The sequence below is a fragment of the Mchenga conophoros genome, linkage group LG3, assembly GCF_057382185.1.
Source record: "Mchenga conophoros isolate Kocher_MC1m ecotype Shallow Benthic linkage group LG3, M_conophoros_male_GT1.1, whole genome shotgun sequence".
NCBI lineage: Eukaryota > Metazoa > Chordata > Actinopteri > Cichliformes > Cichlidae > Mchenga > Mchenga conophoros.
In genome coordinates, this window is record NC_140528.1 from 83,512,608 (window position 1) to 83,535,124 (window position 22,517).

At 44.8% G+C, this 22,517-nt stretch overlaps 3 protein-coding genes across 4 annotated transcripts in view; 2 read left to right on the plus strand and 1 right to left on the minus strand.

Moving 5' to 3' along the window:
* Positions 1–2,029: 2,029 nt before the first annotated feature.
* On the minus strand, positions 2,030–14,106 carry pelp1 (proline, glutamate and leucine rich protein 1). Of its 2 annotated transcripts, none has more exons than XM_085267552.1 (19): positions 13,850–14,106; positions 13,579–13,643; positions 12,096–12,201; positions 11,813–11,962; positions 11,430–11,501; positions 10,987–11,046; positions 10,737–10,893; positions 9,730–9,862; positions 9,079–9,166; positions 8,903–8,991; positions 8,711–8,824; positions 8,008–8,158; positions 7,165–7,318; positions 7,016–7,071; positions 5,890–6,023; positions 5,516–5,618; positions 3,653–5,263; positions 2,698–3,012; positions 2,030–2,562 (listed from the first exon to the last, which is right to left on the minus strand). In XM_085267552.1, the coding sequence occupies exons 1-19, from the start codon at positions 13,988–13,990 to the stop codon at positions 2,470–2,472; spliced, it is 3,792 nt and encodes a 1,263-aa protein (XP_085123678.1). In that variant the 5' UTR covers positions 13,991–14,106; the 3' UTR covers positions 2,030–2,469. The 2 variants fall into 2 exon arrangements, with proteins under 2 accessions (XP_085123678.1, XP_085123677.1); XM_085267551.1 differs by having other exon boundaries at positions 2,698–3,015.
* Positions 14,107–14,158: 52 nt separating this feature from the next.
* On the plus strand, positions 14,159–16,171 carry med11 (mediator complex subunit 11). Its single transcript, XM_085267553.1, has 3 exons — positions 14,159–14,296; positions 14,879–15,009; positions 15,721–16,171. Exons 1-3 carry the CDS (start codon positions 14,227–14,229, stop codon positions 15,871–15,873), a joined length of 354 nt encoding a protein of 117 aa, XP_085123679.1. The 5' UTR covers positions 14,159–14,226; the 3' UTR covers positions 15,874–16,171.
* Positions 16,172–19,182: 3,011 nt separating this feature from the next.
* Positions 19,183–22,517, plus strand: part of LOC146581160 (ribonuclease inhibitor-like) — a 41,177-nt gene continuing 37,842 nt past the window's right edge. The window contains exon 1 of the mRNA XM_085268089.1: positions 19,183–19,274. Within this exon, the coding sequence (XP_085124215.1) occupies positions 19,183–19,274 (92 nt within the window). The remainder of the gene's footprint in view (positions 19,275–22,517) is intronic.

Here is a 22,517-nt window from a genome sequence, read left to right on the forward strand (position 1 = left end):
GTTTGGCATTGTGAAGTTGCAGTTGTGTCAGTTTGTGATTTCCAAAGAAGACAACAGTTCACTGAGGTAACAGCAGCAGCCTGATCACACATCAGGGACGTCGTTAGGATCTTGAAGCATCAGCCCAGCCCCGAAGTCTTTCACACTTTCAGTTACAGCAATTTTTAGAAATTATTTATTAGAATGTTTTAGTGAAATTAAAATAAAACATCAGACACTGTGTGCTTCCTAAAGGTTGAAGGCAGATGTGTTGGAATAATAAGAATAAGAAACATACTGAAAATGAAAAAAGACAAAGAAATCAGTGAAAACTGGAGTTTTTCGACTTTGTTACTTTTTTTAAAACAGCAGAAGAACAAAGTTGATGTGAACTTTTACATCTTGCATGTTGATTTTGACCCAGGTGTTATCCACATATCTGTGCCTGTGGCTTAGTGCTCTCACTATGAAGGAGCCAAGAGCCCTACTTCCACTCCGTCCATGGCCCTCGTTGTATTTAAAACATGTTGAGGCAGCGGCCTATCAGTGTGCAAGTATCACTGGAGCTGGTTCAGTTTCCTGACAGTCTCCACTGCTGCAGCTGTACACAAGTGAGACCGCATCAAAGGAGGCTACGGTTTCAATAACTGATTCATCCCTGGAGTATGGAGCTTTTTGAGGCTTGAATGAATTCTTAGTCAATGTTATGTGGCCAAGTAAACAAACCAGATTCCTCAGGAAATTATCGGGTAGAAGGTCTAAACTGAAGAGTGAGAGAAAAAGCAGCCAAAGGAAAAAGATTAAAAAAGAAAAGTTTGACTCCTTGGAAAATGGAAAGAAACGAGGCGAGGCTCACTACTTTTACACTGTATTTGAACTTTTCATCAAACTGCATTAAACAAAGAAACTAATTATTATTGAAATAACAATATCTAAGCAGTCATCAAGGGTCACTACTGGTTTGCCTTCTACAGGCTAATATTTACATCAAGCTTTCTCTTTATTCCTATTGGACGTCTGTCACGTCCTCTTTAGTTTTGTTCTTTATTTTTTCCTTTAAATGTCGACTAATTCCTTGGATTCAATTATTTCATCTTATATATCTGCTTTGTCCTGTTGTATTTACGACGGTTTTTTCTACCTGGACTGAGGGATGGGGCTAAGTGGGGCTAAACTGATAAAAGCAATTACAAGGTATGTGAGTGTGTCATTAATCTGCATTCTGTTATTTCAGTTCAATCATTGTGAAACGTACTTGTCTGTTGTTTAACAATTCTGTGTATCCATTCTTGTTGTTGCTTCAATAAAAATATCTTTGAGGAAAAAAATGTTACATCGACTGTCCTTTGATTCTTGTTTCTGCCATTTTTCTGCATTTGATTTATTTGACACAAACTGTTGTGTGTGGTGTCTTAAATGTTCACTAGATTGCACTGAGCCAGTGAACCAGAAACAGTGAACGTCATTTATAGTAATGCTCTTTATGTTTGGGACCATCTACATATGTAGTGTGTTATATTACCAGGTTTCCACTGAGGCACGTACATCTGAGATTGTTTACTTAAAGTCATGAGTTTTTATTAAAAAAGGAGTGTGACCGTGGGTACTCACTCTTGTGCACTGGCTTAGGTTCAGTTTGAAATTTGTTTTTCAGTTGCGTGAGAACATGCATGTAGACAGCGTGGGAAGTATGACTGGCAGCTCTGACAGCAATATCAATGAGAGCTTTATCTTCACACTGTGGCCGAGCCCACTCCCACCCTGCAGCAGCTGCGCCTCGTGTCTTCCTCATTTACAAAGCTTGCTCATTGCTGAAGTGCTCTACAACCTTTTTTGCGCCACGGAATATTTCCACGGAGTTGTCGCGAATAAATAAAACAAAATAAAATGATACGACCAAGAGAACAACTGTGGTATTTTGTAAATACAGTATTAAATACGTGGAGGAGCAGCACCTCTAACATGTACAGCAAATCAGTCCCATAACAATGATTAATGCAAGCAGACGTCAGACAAAACCCCCAAAAAGAACCCAAACAAAAGAAAAACATGTAATGGAAGTACATTTTATTTTTTTAACAAAGCATGATGTTGATGCCAAACCATGAGAGCAAAAAAGATGCATACAAACAAAAGTAAAACTGCAAACTAGCTGGAAGATACTTGTGCTGTAAAGAACAACAAAGTCATCAGGTTAACACATTTCACGGAGCTTTGCCTCCTTGCTGGGAGGACACTGGGTCCACCGTAGAAAAGAGTTCTCTTACACCTGACAGCCAATTATAACCCGGGTATGAAAGTCGGACCAGCCAGAAATGGTCCCGATGGTTAAAAGACTGAACGCCATATTAAACTGCTGTGACACGCGATGTAAAGCATGATGTTTGAGGTAACTAAACCTTGGGAATGTGACTAACGATACATGTTTTGCCAGATTCTGCTCACAGAAGCCAGAGATCAGTGTTAATTTCATTTCAGGTTGGCAAATATTTATGAGGCTTTTGATCCAGAAGCACCGTCTTCATCATCAGGTGGACACGCCACAAAATCAGCCAACATTGACGCCATGGCTTCATCGTCCATCTGAAAGAGAGCGACGTCACACAGTGTAAAGCACAAGTTCATACAGTCAGGTCATCACCCTGACCGAAGAAGCTTTCAATCAGTGGACAAACAGCAGCTACCATCTGCATCTTAACGAGGGATTAAAAGCAATACCTTTTTCTTCTCTGGGCTTTGCCCCACCTCTTCTTTTCCATGTCCTTCCTCCCTCTTCCTCTTCACTCCTTTTCCCTCCTCTCCATTACTCTCCTGCCCTCCCCCTGCTCCCGTCTCCGGCTGCTCTGCTTCCTTTTCAGAGCTCTTCTCAGTGTCTTCTTCCTGTTTCTCTGTCACATTTGGTTCTGTTGCGTTTTCAGAGTCTGCCACTGCTGTCGAGTCTCCTGCTTGAACAGCTTCGAGCGGTTCGTCCTCACAGCTGGGCAGCTGGTTATCGCTCGCGCTGGCGTCCTCTGCAGGCTCAGCTGCTGATTCCTGCTGATACAGACAGAAAACTTCAGTTTCCTTGTAATACTCTCTTTATTTATCATATATAGGAGAAAAACACATTTCTAACAGAGACTGTGTAGTAATACTTCATGTGCATTTGTACAAATATATGACTGAGCTGCTGAGATAATCTGGAGCTCAGACTGTGACGATCACATTAGAAAATCAGGCTTTTTGTGAGAAATTCATGTATATTTTGCATATAAGGCCACTGCAGCATAATCAGGGTCACCTGATCCAGCCCCAGCTGTTTACTTTATGAAGGGAAAGTTTGATCTTACCAGTAGAGGGCGTCTGTCTTTCTACTCTGACCTACTTTCTCAACAGGACACTGCTGAAAGCAACAACTTTGTTTCCATGAAGCGTGTCATGGATATCAGTGGCCTTGATTACACTGATAAACCTTTTTATTCTTCATGCTGCACCACCTGCTGTTGCTCTTCATGACATCATTTCCTGTCTCCATTTCCGCTCTTTCCTTAAATCTGCTGGTCCCGTGAAAGGCCCACTTACACTCTGAGTTACTTGTACTGCAAAGCCTCATTACATTGTCTAATGCATTCAGCACGCTGAGCTGTGTAACGCTGTCATTCAACAGTATGATTCACAAAGCTGCAGGATCTACCTGTTGACTGGCCGGTTGTTCGGACTCCGCTGCTTGCGGCTCGTCCTCCTTGGCTCCCTGCTCCCACGAACACTCCTCTTTCTGCAGCTCTGCTCCGGCTTGCTCCCTCTCCTCCTCGGCCTCCTCTCGCTCCTCCAACGCTCCTCCGGTGACACACAGGATCTGCGGCATGGTGGGGTCATCCATCCTTTCGTTGTCCTCCTCTTCTACTTCGCCCTCCCGAGCCGCTTCGAGGACTCCGATGCTCTCCACCTCCTGCACCTTCATCGTGTCCTCTCCGAACAGCGCCCTGTTAGTTTGGATCTCCTCTATCCCTCCTTCTGTGCGTTCCTCCACATTAAATGCAGAAATCCGTCCCTCATCCAGCTTCCCCTCCTGAATCCCCGACCCTCCGTCTTTGTCTTCGACTCCCTCCAGAGGCGGTATGTCGCCATCCTCTTCCTCTTCTTCCTCCTCTTCCTCCTCCTCCAAATCTTCACCGTCTTCTTCATCCAGCTCCTCATATTCCTCCCCATCAAAAAACTCATCAGCTAACTCACTTACATCCTCCTCTTCGTCCTCCTCATCTATCCCCTCCTCCTCCTCATCCTCCTCCAGTTCTTCATCTTCATCTATGTCCTCATCATCTTCCTCTTCATCATCAGTACTGTTAATATTGATGACAGCAGAATCTTCGCTGCTGGCAGCAGCAGCTGGTTGCTGGTGGAGGTGCCGACCCTGCTGACTTAATTGATTCTGCAGGTGCATCTGGAGCGGTAACCCCATGGGACCAGCCTGGCTTGCCGTCGAGGGCTGCATAAGCATCTGCTGGAGCTGCGGTCTGCCAGGCAATGACTCCCCCAGACCAACAGGTGGAGCTGTAAAGGTGCTGGAGTTCAAAGGTGGAACCAGGGAGACCACCGAGGCACTGGAAGGAGGAAAGGAGTTGATGGAGGTGGTGGAAGCAGTGAGGAGGGGGGAAGAGGCAGCCAGGTCATTGGGCAGAGAGACCCCGTCTATTGTGGCTGCGGCTGCCGTAGTTGGGACCATGGTGACAGATTCTGCACCTGCGAGTGTCACACCAGTGCCACCCGGTGCAGAGGAGGACATGCTCTGTGAGTTTGCTGCTGCGTCGTCCTGCTGAGTCTCCATGTTAAGCATACCCGGAGGAACAATGACCACGCTGTCGTCCGAGTCACTTGCCAGAGAGATCTCGACGTCTTCGGCTTCCTCTTTGTCAAAACGCACAAACACGGGTCTCTGTCCCTCCGGAGGGCCCAGGCCTGCAGGATCAGGCTGGTGGTGCGAATGTGGGGACAGAATCATGTCTCCTGCAGTCGGACCCTGGCCTGGAAGTCCCGGAACCAGAGACAGATGGTTCTCAAAAGAGCTCAGAAGGGAAGCAGGGCCCAGGTTGACAGAGTGACGGGCGGGAAAAGGAGGGCCAGGGGCAGGACCTCCAAGCAGGGTTGGCAAGGTTAATCCAGGGGCAGGTCCCTGGGAAGAGGGGAGGACCGGAGTGGTGGAGGAAGGTTTCATGGTGAGAGGTGGCAAAGGAAGGGCGATGGAGGGAAAGCGGGGATGAAGGATCAAGTTACAGATGGTCAAGGCCTCCGCGCAGAACGAAGACACCTGAGAAAGTGGACGATGGGTTTGATTAAAAGCTGGAAACAGTGAGCAGACAAACACTTCATGTTTTTGCCAAGTCTGAAACTGTTAAGTCAATCTGAGCTTTAACAGAAGACTTGAGGCAGATTGTACATCATTGTCTCCATAATTATTTTATTTCAACTTCACAGCAAGACAAATGTTGATCCTTCCACTCACTACACGTTGCTACATTTTAAAAACCTTTTTGCAGCGCTTCAGGTCCTTAGGGCTTACCTTAACATTCCTGTCGGTGCGCCCGTTACTGAGGATTGACACAGCACAGGTCAGAGGTGGGGGCCAACAGGGTGAGGGGACCAGGACCAGGGCCAGCAATAACCTTCAAATTCATACAAGTGAAACAGCTCCTTCAGTCCAACACGAAGCTAAAGTGAACTTTTGCATCTACAGAACATAGACCAGTTCGGGGCCCACAGTGGTGCTGGTGCTAGGGTGGTGTCAGACTGGGTCCAGTCTGAATAAAGCACTGTGTGGACATTCCTTCAGTCAACAGTGGAACATTTAAACTCAACCTGAACAAAAAGCAGGAGGAGCACCGTAACACTATTGAAACACTAATGTGTGGCTCATCGCTAACATGAAGATCGTACCTGTACAGTTCTCGTCGAGTCAGAGCACTGCTGTACTGCCCACTCGCGCTCCCTGCAGATTCACATGCATTGCTGCTGCAAGACTGCTGCTGCTGCAGGCGCACACACAGTGGCAGAACCACCTCATGGAGCCGCTTGAAGGAATCGACAGGACACAACAGTGTAATCGTTCGTTATTAAAAACAATAAAATGAAGAGTCTCTCCTGCAATACACCAAAAATGCTAAATGATGGAAAAAACAAACAAAAGCATTTTACTTTACAGCTGCAGATCATCACAAGATGGGAAACGTGTCTTACTACATCATAACTTGTAATCAGTATCCCATTTTAACCCTACGCCACAACCTGACGTGGACCTGCTGAGACATGTAACTACACGTCGACGCTAACCACACCACTTACAGTTACAGCCGAGTAATATTACACTGAAACTGATGCAATTGGATAATAATGGTCCACAAACTGAAGCTAATGATGTGGGAACTGCAGGGTAACAAGAATGCAATAATGTGCTAATTCCTATGTTATTACTACTCTATTACCTGCGCTAGGTTCTGTGTAATAAGCAGGAAAACGGCCTGTTTCTATTTAATAACACATTAATAACCATGTTAATCTTTTAAAACAAACTGCTAGTCAAGTAAAATGATCATGCATAATGTTAATAATTAGTTTAAAACAATAACACACATGAATCCATTAAACTGTACACTGAAAAATTCAGTTTTAAAAGAAGAACAAGGTTTAAACAGATGATGTTCGGCAGCACTTTGAGCAACAATTTCACAGATATGGGCGTTCTCTATTTAAAAAAGTAAACATGCATCACTATAATTTGTGTATAAAGTTACATAATTTCTTTTCTGGCTACAAGAACATATTAGAACATGTTGGGATATTTCATGTGGATCATTAGAAATGCACTGTGGGTGGAGGAAATCGTTGCTTAAAGAACTGCAAACATCACGTCTGCTTAAACACGGATCTTCTTCCAAAGCGGGCGGCTCGGTGCCACTCGCTGCAGCAGAGGCTGATCTGTGGATGGTTGGAGACGCCTGTAGAAAGTGTCTCCCTCTGCTGGGCACTCTTTTGTAGCGCTTATGTTACTTTAAATCACATTTACCTTGTGAATGTCGTCCTTCAGTAGCGTCCCACTGGTCTGTATGATCTGTCTCAGTGCTACAAGGATGACAAAGGTCAGTCTGGTATCAGAATATCATACGTAGTATACCAGTAAACTCCCAATAACATTAAACTTGGTTTGCATCTCACCCCTGACAGCTGCAAGGCAGGTATCTTGATTGGCTAGATGGTCTCCTTTCCTCTGCAGCGATGGCCCGACTGTATCTGCCATCACCAAATGCTTCGTCCTACGAGGGCCGGGCTTTCCTCCAGGAACAACATCAGCCGATAGTCCTGCCCGGAGCTGGAAACAGGACACCCCACGCACAGGAGCAGGAACAGAAGAAAGCTCAGCACATCCCAACAAACCACTGGTTCCCTTTAGTTTCATAAAGGTCAGAGCTTAAAGTAAATTTTTTAGATTTAGTGCTCATGACTAATCTCTTAGTCGACTAACCGTGGGAAAAAATGGACGAGTCTCAGATATCAAGTTAGATTTGATAACCCTTTAGTGGAAAACCTCCAAAACTAATAGCAAAGCATTTTAAACAATTACATTCTTATGTTCTCTGTTTGAAACTTCATGACCACGACTTCAAACTAAAACAGCAAAACAGTGAATCATCCGGCGTTTTTCTTCTGCTTATCTGGAGTCAGGCTTTGGGGCAGCAGCCTCCCTTTTATCACCTCCTCCAGCTCATCTGTTGAAATGCCGAACATTTCCAAGGCCAGCTGATAGATCTGTCGACATTAGCAGTCTCCTTTAGACGTGGAGGAGTAGCGGCTCTACTCTGAGCCCCTCCTGAATGACTCAACTCCTCACCTTATCAGTAAAGGCGAAGCCTCTCTGCGATGTTTTTCTAACAGTGTTAACAAACTATGAGGCCTAGATGATCAGATTTATGGCGTTTCTCAACACTGATGCGCCATCTGGTGGCAGTGCATTGATACAGACTAGTGACGACGACTAGTCCAAATGCATCTTTCCCCTACCTTGACAGACTCTGCTCCTGGTGTGATGTCCCCGAGTAGGTGGTTAAAGAGGAGCTCCGAGTGCCCCGGGCTTCCCTGAAGGATGCTAGAAGACGCTCCGGCAACCTGGACCCACAGCTCCAAGGTTCTGTACACTGACACCCGCACTGCACTGTGGGAAGGAGGAGAGACAAGAGATGAATATACTTGATGACACATTATTAAATCTTCCCCAGTGCAGCAGCTCAGACTGTCCCCAGTTTCCCATAATGTTACTAAAATAAGCTCCTCGATCCCCACACGGTGTTTTCATTTCATCTTCTTTGTGTTGCAACAGATCAGTTAAGACTTTCTTTCTTTTCTCGGGACTAAAAACCTCTAAATGGTCATCATTCACTCCTTTAGACGTCTGCGAGCACACACAGCGTGCTAAGGACGCTTCAGGGCAGCGATGAGAACGGTGATCTTACATCAGCCTCTCTGAGGAAACCTTTGTAAAGATTTTGTTACTTCCAGTTGTTACAGTACTTGGTGGTTGTCTTGGTAACCACTGACTCTGCTCCACAGGCTCTCAGGGGCAACTGTAGGTTGTAGCTACACACACGCTGCACACACAGAATGAAATATGATGCACTAGCTGATATTAGGTGTGTACGAGGTTTCCAACTGCAGGCTGAACTTCAGTCAATACTCCAAACAGCAGCTGTGCGAGGCTGTGAGTCACCTGTAGGCCCTCTGCTGTCCCACACTGGTCTCAGGTAGGGGGGTCCAAGCAGAGAGTGTTTGAGAAAACAGCCTCTGTATTACTGCAGCGTACTGAACCATGCCGACCCGTACTCTGTAACACAGCACAAATCCAAGAGTCAGGCTTGCAGGAAATCAAAATGTGGCCTCCTGCGTGTGTGCGAGTACTCACACAGTGATCACACTTGACAGGACTTCCAGGGTGATGCTGTGTATGATGGGGAGGACCAGCAGCCTCACACTTCCATCTCCTGTTAAATTCTGACACACAAAGTCAAACGTGCATTAAGATCAGTACTGCTTTTGACACGGTCTCTGTTCAATAAGTGTTATTGTGTGTGTGCTCACTATGCTCTTGGAGCTGACAGCAAGGGCTCGGCACACCAAGTTGAGCATTGGCCTGACGGGCAAGCGCACAGCTGAGGCGGGATCTACTCTGATGGAAGGAAACGACAAAGGAATGCAACGAGTACCAGAAACAATGAAAGCCTTTACTGCTCGTACAGGTTTTTATTAAACAAAGGGGCCTTTGAGTGTATTTGTGTAAATGTTACAACTATGCTAAAAAGCTGAGGTAAAGAAATAAGATATACAACTGATTCAATTTGGTGTTTTCCAGATGTTTTCTGTATCCCAGTTATCCTAATACCAGCTTGGTCAATAATGCTCATTCCAGTTAGTTCAGAAGTCTGATGTCAGAGCTCTGACACGACTTCACTCCTAAACTGAGCACGTCGCAGTAGTAAAGTCTAAAGATTGCTTTGCTTCTTAGTAATGCAAAGCATCTGTGCATCACTATCGATACAGAAAATGCTCCACCCACAGCTGCAGCATGTTCATGCAGACAGCCTGACCACAGATTGGTTTAATAGGGTCACAGATACACGACAGTGGCAGCACAGATTAAAGGTTGTGCAGGAGGGTCAAATCCAAGTTGAGTCATTCCAGATGAAACCTCTGAGTGGGAAAGGTGTGTGTGCTTGTCTGCATGTGTTGTACCTAAGTGTGTGTTTGAGTGCGAGGCACACAGCAGTGTATCTGTGCTGGAGCTGCAGGAGCAGCAGGGGATCTGTTGGGTCCAGGTGAGGAAAGGCCAGCTCCATCCCGGGACCTTGATACTGCATCGCTCCATCTGTGACCGCAAGAAGCAGTCGAGTGTGAGTAACCTCGGTAACAGTAAACGGATACAGTCACACCATCACGTCAGCACCTCCAACACTGACAGCTGTTCACTGCGCGGTTCACTGACTGATTTACTTGGTAGAAATGCATTTTATCTAGAAAAGTGAGGAGTGTGGAGGAGTGATACACAGTGTTTGGGGCCACAGTGTTTGGGGCCACAGCTGTAAGACAAAAGAACATAACTGCACCATTTTAAACAAAATGTGTGGCCAGCAGGAGAAGTTTGCTTTGACATTATCGAGTTAATCAAGGTGCGTCGACACGACAACGTCAAGGACTGTGGACGACGAAAACAGGACTTTAACCCAAGATTCAATCAAAACTTCTGTTTTTGTTACGTTTTAGTTTTAGGCTTTAATACCACATGTAGGTCTGCAGCTCGAATAAGAAATACTTTTGTCTTATTAATAAGAAATTATAAAGAATTCAAAGAGAAACAACAAAGTTCTTTCACTGCTCAATGTTTGAATCTGTCACAAAACCAAAACTGAACCATCGGATTGTGTTTCTACATGAAATGACTGAGTGTGTCTGTGCTTTGATGCCGTTTCTATGGCGATTAAAAAACATGTTATAATTAATATTAATCATAATTCAGGGTCCAGAGTTCCACTGGCCCACGTACACTTTACTGGCTTATGAAAAAGCTTTTATTTTTACAGTTTTAAATAGCGATTCATTGTAATTAACACAATGTTTCATATTAGTTGGATGGAAAGAGACAGATTTGAAGAATTTCTTGTTGTCATTGTTTGTTAACTGACATGGAGACAAACACACACAGAAGCCAAATGTCACCACTGCTCACAAAGAAAACAACACACCTGTTTCTGAACCTTGGTAGAGCTGAGCCAGCAGGCCATTGGCAGAGGCCAGTAGGCAGTGAATCTGATTGGTCCAGCCCTCAGCTCTGCCAGCCCCGACCCCTCTGTCCAGCACGCCGCCCAGGCAGGGCAGACGACCGTAGCACTGACAGGCCATCTGACAGAGTAACAGCAAAACAAACGTTCAAACAAATCTTCAAATAATGATAATAATCTTTAAAAAAAAGACTTGGTGCTTGTTTTGTCAAACCTCTTGTGTTTTCCTGTCTGTGCTGTCCATCTTGGAAAGGAAGTACGCTGCCAGCTTGTCCTTAAAAACAACAACAAACAGGTGCAGGTTTGACACAGCTGGGTTCTAAACAGAGGCAGCAAGCAGAATACAGAGTACAGCACAGAATACTGCTAAAGGAATACTGTAGCAACATTAAACTATATACTGGTGTAAAAAATTCCAAGTATAAATTGAATGTTTTTATATATTTTGCTGACAATGACCGAATTTCCCAGAGGAACCCACCCGAGGGATTAATAAAGTTTTATCTTATCTTAATCTGTCAGAAGTGTGCGACAGCAATGACTAATAAATAATAGATAATAGATATTATTATTACTGTTGTTAGGAAGAAGAAGAAGAAGAGATATTTAATAGCACCACGATAACAGTCCAAACAGTCTCAGGAAGGAGTGTCTCACCCTCAAGGATCCACACGCTCTCGGATAGTAGGTCATACAGGCCGTCATTCCCTCCATGGCTGCCAGCTCACACTAACATCAAACAGGAACATAAACCGTTTTAAGGCTAGTTAGAAGATCGATATCTGAGCTGAAGCTAACTGAATAATAACAGATGCAATTATACATAAAGTGTTACATTGTAACTAAACACAACTTTCAATTCACCCATCCTCTTCAGGGTTGTGGGGCGGTGTCAGAGGCAGGGTCGCCAGTCTGTGGCAGGGCTAACACTCACATTCTGTGGCACTAACTGCGTGTCAAAGTACCTGGATACACACTCCACCAGAGGGGCTGCGGAGCCCTCCTGGTGGGCCCTTCCACTCACCGCCTTGTCACCTCACCTCTGACTTGAGACCCAGCAGGGATGTGAGGATGCCCAGGATGGAGTTGAGGCCAACCTCTCTGGCCAGCTCTGCTAGCTGAGACGAGTATTGCAGCAAGTCCTTCAGAATGTTCACTGCTAGCTGCACAGTCTCAACTGGAGCCTGAGACTAGTGAAGAACAAAAACACAGAAAGTATTTTTAATTTTAAAAATGAAACGGTAACCTTTAATTTTTAGACCTTAAGATAAAATGGAGAAAAATAGCAATATTGTAATGATAACAGCCGACACGTGACTTTACCTGTATGACCTGCTGCAGGGAGCGCAGCCACGACAGGCAGTGCTGCTGGAATAGATCGCTGGAACTGTCTTTAACCAGCATGGAGAGCAGGCAGAGCCCCTCGAACCTGCTCACACAGAATCATGTTAGAAACATACAGTATCAAAGTGAATCTGTTTCGACTGTGTGAAATTATATTCACATTCATAACATTGTATCAACAGGAGATGTTGATCTAAAGGTGAGTAGATGAGGGCTTAAGAACAAAATGCTACTGATTCGCATGGAGACTCATCAATGTGTTAGAATGAACCGAGGTTAATAAAACACACGTCATATCCTGTAGCACAGATGATCATTTGTAAAAGCACAAAGTACGCAGCGTAAACAGAAGTGGTCCTAGCACTGAACCCTGGGGAACTCCATAATTATCCTCAGTGTGTGAAGAGGACTCTCCATTCACAAAAACCAGAAGTCTATTAGACAGTCATGATTCAAATCCCTGCAGCACAGTGTCTTTAAGCATGACTCTGATGGTCGACAGTATCGAGGAGGACAAGCACAGAGATGAGTCCACTGTCAGAGGCCATAAGATCATTTGTAACCTTCACTAAAGCCGTTTCTGTGCTGTGATGAAAACCTGGGGTTGTTCTTACTCCATTAATAAGTGATCAACAGTGAGACGTTCTAGCTTTATGGATGTTTTTGTTTAAGAGAGCAGCAAACTGGCTTTTCAGGCTAAATGCTGAGTTTCACAGCTGGGGTGGACGAGGATTAGTGTTTCTGAGTCTTTGGTTGATTGATAAGCTGAAGTAGGAGCTGCCACACCCCCTCCTTGGCCTGCACTTCGAGGATTCTGGTAGTTCGAGTGACTCGGGGATGTTGATTCATTTAAACTAACACAATCATCCTGCTGTAACCAGGTTTCTGTAAGGCAGACTAAATAGATTTGTTTGTCATGTAATAACAGGAACTAAGAAGACAGAGGGCGAATGTTTAATAATCCACACTTCACGGTTTCACTTTACGGCACAGTTGTGGATACTTTTGTTTCTTTTCTTTAAATCATTTTTTGCTGATTGTTTGTTGTTTTAGGAAACACAGAGGATGGGGATGGGGTTTGGGGGGTAGCAGGAGGAGAGGAGCTGCAGAGAGGCGTGTAAGACTGCACGCCTTCTTCCTGGTCCCAACTCTGGATAGTCATATTTTGGGGGGTTTAATAAATTTGGAAGATTTCTAGAAATGAGAGCTGCTCCATTCAAAGTGGGATGGACACCGTGTTCTCCTAACAAGTCCAGGTTTTCCCCTGAACGTTTCCCCTTATCCATAAAGTCCACATGACTTTTGGACACCAGTCAGACAGCCAGCAAATTTAAGGACAAATGCGGCTACACACCTCCCCTGGTCCAGGACAGTGCTCAGGTGCTGGTATACATCTTAAAACATTAAAAACTGTAGTATGATCAGCCTATGACAACAGCTGATTGAGGTAGTCCTTTCTCACCTGGTCTTGCTCGAGCCCAGTTTGGCATTGCTAAAACCCACGAGACCACCAACGGCGCACGCGCTCTGCAAAGACAAGACAGTTTTAGAGAACAGTGAGATCAAAACGTTTAAGAAACGCGGAACCAGCTCGGCTCCTGCTGCACATGGTCCTGCCATACTTCCAGATGTCAGCCACTGTACAACAAAGCCTCTCGCGGCTGCCGCACAGCGAGAGCAGGCTAACGCTGAAGCAGCTTCCAGCCGCGGAGCTCGCTCGGGCCGGGCCCTACCTGTGTCTGGAACACGCCGTGCTCCCTGTAGCCTGCTAGCAGAGCGGGTAGATGCTCCGGACGCTGCTCTTTCAGAACAGACACCAAACCCTCAGTTAGTCGCATAGCAGATGGGCCATGCAGCCAAGCCGATGTAGCCATCTTTCCTCTCCGCCAAGCGAACGTCACTACTGTGCGACTGTGATGCCGTCATATTTCAGTGACGTCAGTTTTTAGCTCTTTGTAGTTACCCTGCCCTCAACCATAACGCGTTAAAGTTGCAGGGACTGCAGTAGTTGTACGTTTTCTTCCGTTTAAACTCGATTAAGTGGCTTTGGTCACACCTTGGATCACTGTGCTGAGCTGGTCCTCGGAGAGCGGCTGCTTCCCGCCTGCTGATGGCTAATGACAGGCTCAGGGCGCTGGAGGATGTGGAGAAGGAGATAGCGATGGTGCTGCAGTGTGCCGGTGAGACAGTGTCTTCTTGCGGCTGTTAATCAAACCGTGCATCGTTGATTACTTTTGCCTGATTTTCTGATGCTCTTCATCCGACAGTAGGACAAGTACCCGAGAGATCCCGTAAATTCCACCTAGCTGTTTCCAACAGATCGCTGCCTGATCATTATTCTCTGTAAAGATTTGGTTTTTATCACAGAGGGGAAAATGTATTCCTCAGCAAAAGTCTGAACTCAGCCCCTCGTTTCGCTCGCAGTTTCCAGGCTTTCTGAAAGTTTTTCCTTCGACATTTGAGAATTTTTCACTCAGTTTCAAATTACTCCTCAGACCTGTTACATTTAAAATGGTTTTGGCTTAATAAGCCATACACATACCAGGAAACCTAGCAAAGAACCAATTTTCAGTATCCTTAGACACAAAACAAACAACACAATTTGTTTCCATTTGTTTGGCTGACTCTACAACAACGACCAGTCCTCAGCATAGCACAGTCCTTTACTAAAACAAAGAATCAAGTTTTAAATTTACTCTCTGTCTTTGTGTCTAATCAAGTCTTTTTAAGTCACGTTTCTATGTTTATGCTTGACCTTGCAGGTAACATTGTTCTTGAACTCTCCAAAGATAAACACAATGCCAGCTTCATGGACAGACAGCTCATCCAGTTCCAGAACTCAGTCAGCCGAGTGGAGAACGAACTAAGTGGCCAGATCCGCTACCTTACACAGGTTCAATCCACAGCTGCAGACTTGTTTCAGAAACGGTTTCACCTCAACTAGAAATGGCAAATTTCTCCCACCTGTTAAATCCAGAATTGAATTTAAAGTCTTCATTTACAAGGTCTCAAAATATCAGGCTTCATCATATCTTCAAGATTTGATAGTATCCTAACAAAGTTAGGATACTATGAATTAGGATAATAACCTGAGGTGCAGGCTTACTTGTGGTTCCTGGAGCTCCTGATAGTAGAATGGGAGGCAGAGCCCTTAGCGGTCTGCTCCAGCTCCCAGTTTGGGTTCAGAAGACAGAGACCCACTCTACTTTTAAGATCAGGCTTAACACTTTCCTTTTTAATAAGTTTCAGTTTATAGATGGGCTGGATCATGTGACCCTGAATTCAGTTCAGTTTATTTATATAGCACCAAATCACATCAACAGTCGTGTGCTTTCTGTTTAAAGGTAAAAACTCTACAGTATGTTAAGGTTAAAGTGCTCGGGGTCGTCGTTGGAGTTTATACTACTGTAAAACTGAAGAGAAAATGTTTTTAATTAAGAGTTAAAGTCATAAATCTAATAGACAGATGAGGTTCACAAATACAAACTGATGCAGTTTTTCTTTTAATTATTAATATTTGTTTTTATAAATGAAGAACTTACCTCCATGATAGAAATATTGTGAGCAACAGATTCGAGTTTGTTTCTCCTTTTTCTTTCTCCAGGTAGCGACTGGTCAGCCACATGAAGGTTCTACCTATTCAGCCAGGAAGGACTGTCAGATGGCACTGAACCGAGCCGAGTATGCCAAGGTCAAACTGGGAGAACTGGGACGCACCTGTGAAGTCATGTTGGAGCAGCAGCAGCAGCAGACATGAGAGTCAGCCGGTTGCTGGGATTGAGATCAGTGTGCTTGGACTGGCACAGCACTTTCAGATACCTAATGCAACGGCACTTCTCTGTATTCCCCACGTGTGTCACAGCCCTTCTCACTTTTATTAAAATGCTGACGTGTCTCAACAAATGTAAACAAAAACTCAAGGAAAGAAAAAAGTGTTTTTGTACTGGGGCCTGTGTGTGTTGTGTTTCTGATTTTGTAATCAGTTTAAGGAGCAGGTCATATGTAGAACCTGTCGATACTTTTAATAAAACAACGAATCATCTTTGGGGGAAAAACCTTTGTTGTGGTTGTGATAGAGAACCTCATACATTAATCTGCGGCTCCTCCAGTCTTTGAGAAAGATGCCAAACAGTGTCCCCATGAGTGTGGTCAGTAATGTGCTCTGTGCATAGTTCTTATTTTACTGTTTTTGTTTAGCTTTTGCTTTCATTGCCTTTTTGTCCAACAAACTCAGTGATTTTGAGTTTTTTGAGATTCATCCATCCATTTGCTTCCGCATCTCCTTTTCAGGGTCGCGGGGGGCGCTGGATCCTATCCCAGCTGTCATAGGGCGAGAGGCGGGGTACACCCTGGACAGGTCGCCAGTCTGTCGCAGGGCCAACACACAGGGACAGACAACCATTCACACTCACATTCATTCGCACATTCACACCTAGTGGCAATTTGGATTATCCAATTAACCTATCCCCACAAGCTGCATGTCTTTGGACGGTGGGAGGAAGCCGGAGTACCCGGAGGGAACCCACGCAAACACGGGGAGAACATGCAAACTCCACACAGAAAGACCCCGGCCTGATGGTGGAATTGAACTCAGGACCTTCTTGCTGTGCGGCAACAGTGCTAACCACCGTGTCACCGTGCTGCCTAGTTTTTTGGGATTACTTAATTTAATTTAATTAAGTTGAGTTGAGTTGCTGCCCCAAGTGGAGGAGTTTAGGTATCTCTGGGCTTCAAGTGAAGGGAGAGGGGAGCAAGCGTTTGATAGATGAATTGGCTGCAGTGATGAAGAGAGAACTGAACGTAAAAGCGAAGCTCTGGATTTACCAGTCACTCTATGTCCTTACTCTCACCTACGATCACTACCCAGAGTTTGTGACTAAAAGAACAACACTGCAGGTACAATCATCAGAAATGGGCCTTCTTCGAAGGGTGGCTGGCCTCTCCCTTAGAAATAGGGTGAGGAGTTCACCCATTCGGGAGGGGCTCAAAGTATAGACTCGACTGTAGAGTGGAGGAGTGGAGAGCCAGTGGAGTTAGTTCAGGCATTTCGCAAGGATACCTCCTGGGTGTCTCCTGGGCGAGTTGTCTGGACCTATCAAAGTAACCAACACAGGGGCCAGAACTTGACAGCAATAAACCCCACCCTCACTTAGCACAAAATAAAAAAATAACATGAATAGTAAGCACACCGACTAAACGTGCTCTGTTGGAACCGTGTATGCGATCGTGGAGTTTTTCGATAAAATAATAGTAAAACCTATTCATAACCCTTGTTCAGTGTACTTGCGCTAATGACGAGATAAACTAATGCAACATCTCTCTAATGAGAGGACTTTTGTTTTAAAAGCAACCGGAAGTGGCGCAGAGTGGGTGTGTCTCAGCTAGCCGTGGGGAACGCCCTGGATGCGGCTTTCGGACACGCTGAGTGCCAACACGCCCGCTGATCGCTCGTTGTTTCTGCACCTCGTCTCGGCTCGTGTGGACTCGTAGCCATGGCTCACCGCTCTCTGTGCGCTCTGTGTGTGCTGCTGCCGCTGCTGCTGCCGCTCCAAGGTAAGCTTTGTCCCGCACACCTCACCCCGCCGGCTCTCCCTTTGTGCCACACTTCGGTTTAAGGCCGAATAACGGTCCGTCGGCCTGAAACGTGTCGTACGGTTTTCAGCCTCTACAAAGCTTTACTGCTTATAGTTCAGCAGCTGGAGTGACTTGCTTTGGTCCCTGTAGTTCTGCATGCAGATCCACGGAAAAGATCAAAGAGACAACACCCCGTCACCGCTGCACGTGCACTACTGGAAATGGTTCTCGTGCTCGGTGATGGAGGATGATGTGACCGGTTTTCAGGTGAAGGCGAATCACTGAAAACCCGACGATTTAATTTAGTCACGAGTTGATTTGTTTTATGAAAACCGGAAGATTTAAATGAGCAAAATGTGACTGAATGGTAGAGTGAAGAATGTATGGCACACGCTTTAATCATGATGTTGTTTAATAATGGGTAAGTTAAGGTCAATAGTTAGCTGTGGTTGGTAAACGTTGTAGTGTAAGTGAGGTTTGGATAATGGAAATGTTGTATACCCCAAACCTACATTTTAAGTCCACGCACACCAGTGTTTGTTCACTGGAACCAGCTGAAATTTGAGTTACTGTATTTAGGATTAGTTGCATGAAGCTGAACAAGGTCAATAACTTTAGACTAATGTCACATGTTAGCTTCTCTTATAGGACATGTAGGAAAGATGAAGTTTTACAGCAGATTTTTTGGAGCTTCTTATCTGCAGCTGCAGCTTCCATCATCATCAACTAATATACCCTGTGTGTGTGTGTGTGTGTGTGTGTGTGTGTGTGTATATATATATATATACACACACACACACACACATATTGCACAGTAGAGAAATATAAAACGTTTCTCGACTCGTGCTAATTTATTTGGATTGGCAGACAGAGCAGACAAAGATGACCGCACCACAGTGAGCTCACAGATGACCTGGCAACACCTGTGATAAAATTCTTGTCATTCTTCAGTATTTGTTGTCGGACTCTTTTCTGTGGCAGGAATTTCACAGCGTGTGGGGCACAAAGCAAAATGGCAGACAATGGGAGGGAATGGAGGGATGACACTATCCTGAAAACTACCCGGGCTCGGATGGATGATGGGCACAGGAAGCCTTAACCGCGGCCCAGTTTCCTTTAATGTTTTTGATCAGTGCATTTACGCTAATAAACTTTAAACCAGTACATCAACTGGTGCTATAGGAGGCAGACGGCCTGGTGCAGTGAAAACAACGTGCAGCTTATTGCTGCCAAACACAGGTGCTGGTCATAGAATTAGAATATCATCAGAAAGTTGATGTATGTCACCAATTCCATTCAAAAAGGGAAAGTTGTATAATGTTTACATTCAGTCCATACAGACTGTTTATGTCTTTTGATTCTGATGATTGTATCGGACAACTAATGGAAACGATGTCAGGGTTCTAGCTTTGGATTGTCATCTATGCTTAGAAACATATAATCATATAATCTTAGAGGTATATAATCATGATCGGATGTCTGCTCCGGTGTGATGAGAGCCCAGGATGCTCTGATTGTGGCCTTCAGCTCTTCTTCATTGTTAGCTCTGGCATATTACATCTTCCTCTTCACTATGGGCTTAAGGTCAGGCGAGTTTAGTGGCCAATTAAGATCAAGGTCCTTAACCTCCTGGGACCTGGCGTCCACATATGTGGACATCACATTTTGGTTATTTAGACCAAAATACTCAGTTGTGCTCTACGAGGGCCTGATGTCCACTGACGAGGACATTAAACTGTTCTATCAAAATTTTAAACAAATGTCCTCACATGTGGCTCTGACTTTTCATAAAAACAAAAATAAAGTAAAAAAAAATAAATAAATCTGGTAATTCTTTGTTTTTACATTCATCGGGCCCCAATCAGCCCAAACATCAAAGAGAAATCAAAAATGCTGCTGTGGAAGAGCTCGGGTCTTAGGAGGTTAAACCGGGTGCTGGTAGCGTTGGCACTGTGTGCAGGTGCCAAGTCCTGAAATCTGCAGTACCATAAAGTAGGTCATGGTTCCTAGTCTCAGTTTGATGTGCTTATGAGTTTCCTGTTTATGTCTCTGGGGGATGTAGAGGACTCTAGGTCATGTAGTTTCCTTTAGGCATTCCCCTCTGATAGCTCTGTCCAGGCACAAACCTGTTGCTGGAACAGCTGAGACTGTTCTACTGCAGCTAGCAAACATGGGACGGCAGGCAGAACTCTTTGTGATCTCGTGCACGAGGGACATGAATGAGACGAACGCCGTTCCTGCCGCTCCAACCCCAGCTCCCCCGTAGCACTGCTCTTTGTTGAGGTACATGAATATTCATAGGTTCATTAACATATGACGTCTCAAACAGGCATGTATGTGAACAGAGTACCGTGTGTGAAGATGTGACCCTGTGACTCCTAGATCTGCTGGTGCCTGAGTCCAGCAGTTCACCTAAACAAAAGGCACTTTTACCTAAACAGAGAAAGAGAAGCTACGACCTCTCTCGTGACCTTAGGACGTGTGGTGTGAACGTACACAGAGCCTTTGCAGACTACTAAGGATCAGACATTCTATCATTGCACAATCAATTATATACCTATGAGTAGGGCTGCTCAATTAATCGAATTTTAATCACGATTACGATCTGGGCTTTCAACGATCATTAAAAATGACTGAGCCGATTATTAGCCCCTCCCTCATTTATCCGCGACACCTTAAAGGCCGTCTGTGAAAATATTGTCGGGCATAAACCGTCCGTGGCGCAAAAAAGGGTGGAGACCGCTGATTAAGAGGACCCGAGGGAAGCTCGGAAAGCTAAGCAGAAGTTATTTGGAGAGGAGAGTGACTGCCGTTGGTTGAAAAGAGAGTTTAAAAAAAAAAAAAAACTTCAGTGGTGTTGCACACTATTTTATATTATTTTTTAAAGTCATTGTTAACCATTTAAAGCCGGTCAGAGCAGCACGCTCCGTTTTGTGTAACTATTTTTAAATCCCTGTAGAACCTGAACCGTGTAAGCTAGCGCAATAATTTGTTTTGCATATGAAACCAGAGGAGTTGTACTTACATCTGATGCCATCAGCTTGTCCTCGGTCACGGTTTCCTTCCACATATAGCTTTGCAAAAATTGCATAAAAAGCGCTTGCAGGAACAAAAACATAATATTCCAGAAACACGCTTTGCCGTTCCTATCAGCTGTTCGTAACACTTCCCACAGTGAAATGATGCACATGCTGTTTTCTTTGCAAATTTGCATCATAGGATTGTTTTTTGTTTTTCCTGCAGTATATAAAAATTGCTGTATCTCCAAAATAAAACTATGAAGACACTCAAAATAAATTTCCTGTGGTGGGAAACTATTTTTTGCAACTTTATTGTATTTAAAGTTTTGAGGGATAAGCCTCTTAAATTTCTCCAAGTAGAAATATATGTAAACAAAACAAAAGCGATTTTCTATTTTTTTTGTAGTTTATTGCACTTTTTTGCAATTTATGTAATTACTATGGACTTAATGCATACATATTATTAAAATATGGGCTATAACAGTTGTATTGATGTATAGCAACTTGAAATGCTCCCACAAATGGCACTACAGCATGTAAAAAAAATAATATAAGCTCTGGTGGACTTGGTTCTATAGTAGGTCTTAAAGGGTTAAATAAATATCGTCAAATAATCGTGATTATCATTTTTGCCATAATCGAGCAGCCCTACCTATGAGCATCAATGACAATCCAACAGTGACTCTGACACCCTCACTGCCCTCACTGTGTTTCTTTACCTCTCTCGCTCTCTCTGAGTGAGTCTCTCTCTCTCTCTGAGTCTCTCTCTCTGAGTGAGAGTCTCTCTCTCTCTCTCTCTCTCTCTCTCTCTGAGTGAGAGTCTCTCTCTCTCTCTCTCTCTCTCGCTCTCTGAGTGAGAGTCTCTCTCTCTCTCTCTCTCTCTCTCTCTCTGAGTGAGAGTCTCTCTCTCTCTCTCTCTCTCTGAGTGAGAGTCTCTCTCTCTCTCTCTCTCTCTCTCTGAGTGAGAGTCTCTCTCTCTCTCTCTCTCTCTCTCTGAGTGAGAGTCTCTCTCTCTCTCTCTCTCTCTGAGTGAGAGTCTCTCTCTCCCTCTCTCTCTCTCTCTCTCTCTGAGTGAGAGTCTCTCTCTCTCTCTCTCTCTCTGAGTGAGAGTCTCTCTCTCTCTCTCTCTCTCTCGCTCTCTGAGTGAGAGTCTCTCTCTCTCTCTCTCTCTCGCTCTCTGAGTGAGAGTCTCTCTCTCTCTCTCTCTCTCTCGCTCTCTGAGTGAGAGTCTCTCTCTCTCTCTCTCTCTCTCTCTCTCTCTGAGTGAGAGTCTCTCTCTCTCTCTCTCTCTCTGAGTGAGAGTCTCTCTCTCTCTCTCTCTCTCTCTCTGAGTGAGAGTCTCTCTCTCTCTCTCTCTCTCTCTCTGAGTGAGAGTCTCTCTCTCTCTCCTCTCTCTCTGAGTGAGAGTCTCTCTCTCTCTCTCTCTCTCTCTCTGAGTGAGAGTCTCTCTCTCTCTCTCTCTCTCTCTCTGAGTGAGAGTCTCTCTCTCTCTCTCTCTCTCTCTCTCTGAGTGAGAGTCTCTCTCTCTCTCTCTCTCTCTCTCTCTCTGAGTGAGAGTCTCTCTCTCTCTCTCTCTCTCTCTCTCTGAGTGAGAGTCTCTCTCTCTCTCTCTCTCTCTCTCTCTGAGTGAGAGTCTCTCTCTCTCTCTCTCTCTCTCTCTCTGAGTGAGAGTCTCTCTCTCTCTCTCTCTCTCTCTCTCTCTCTCTCTCTGAGTGAGAGTCTCTCTCTCTCTCTCTCTCTCTCTCTCTCTCTCTCTGAGTGAGAGTCTCTCTCTCTCTCTCTCTCTCTCTCTCTTCTCTGAGTGAGA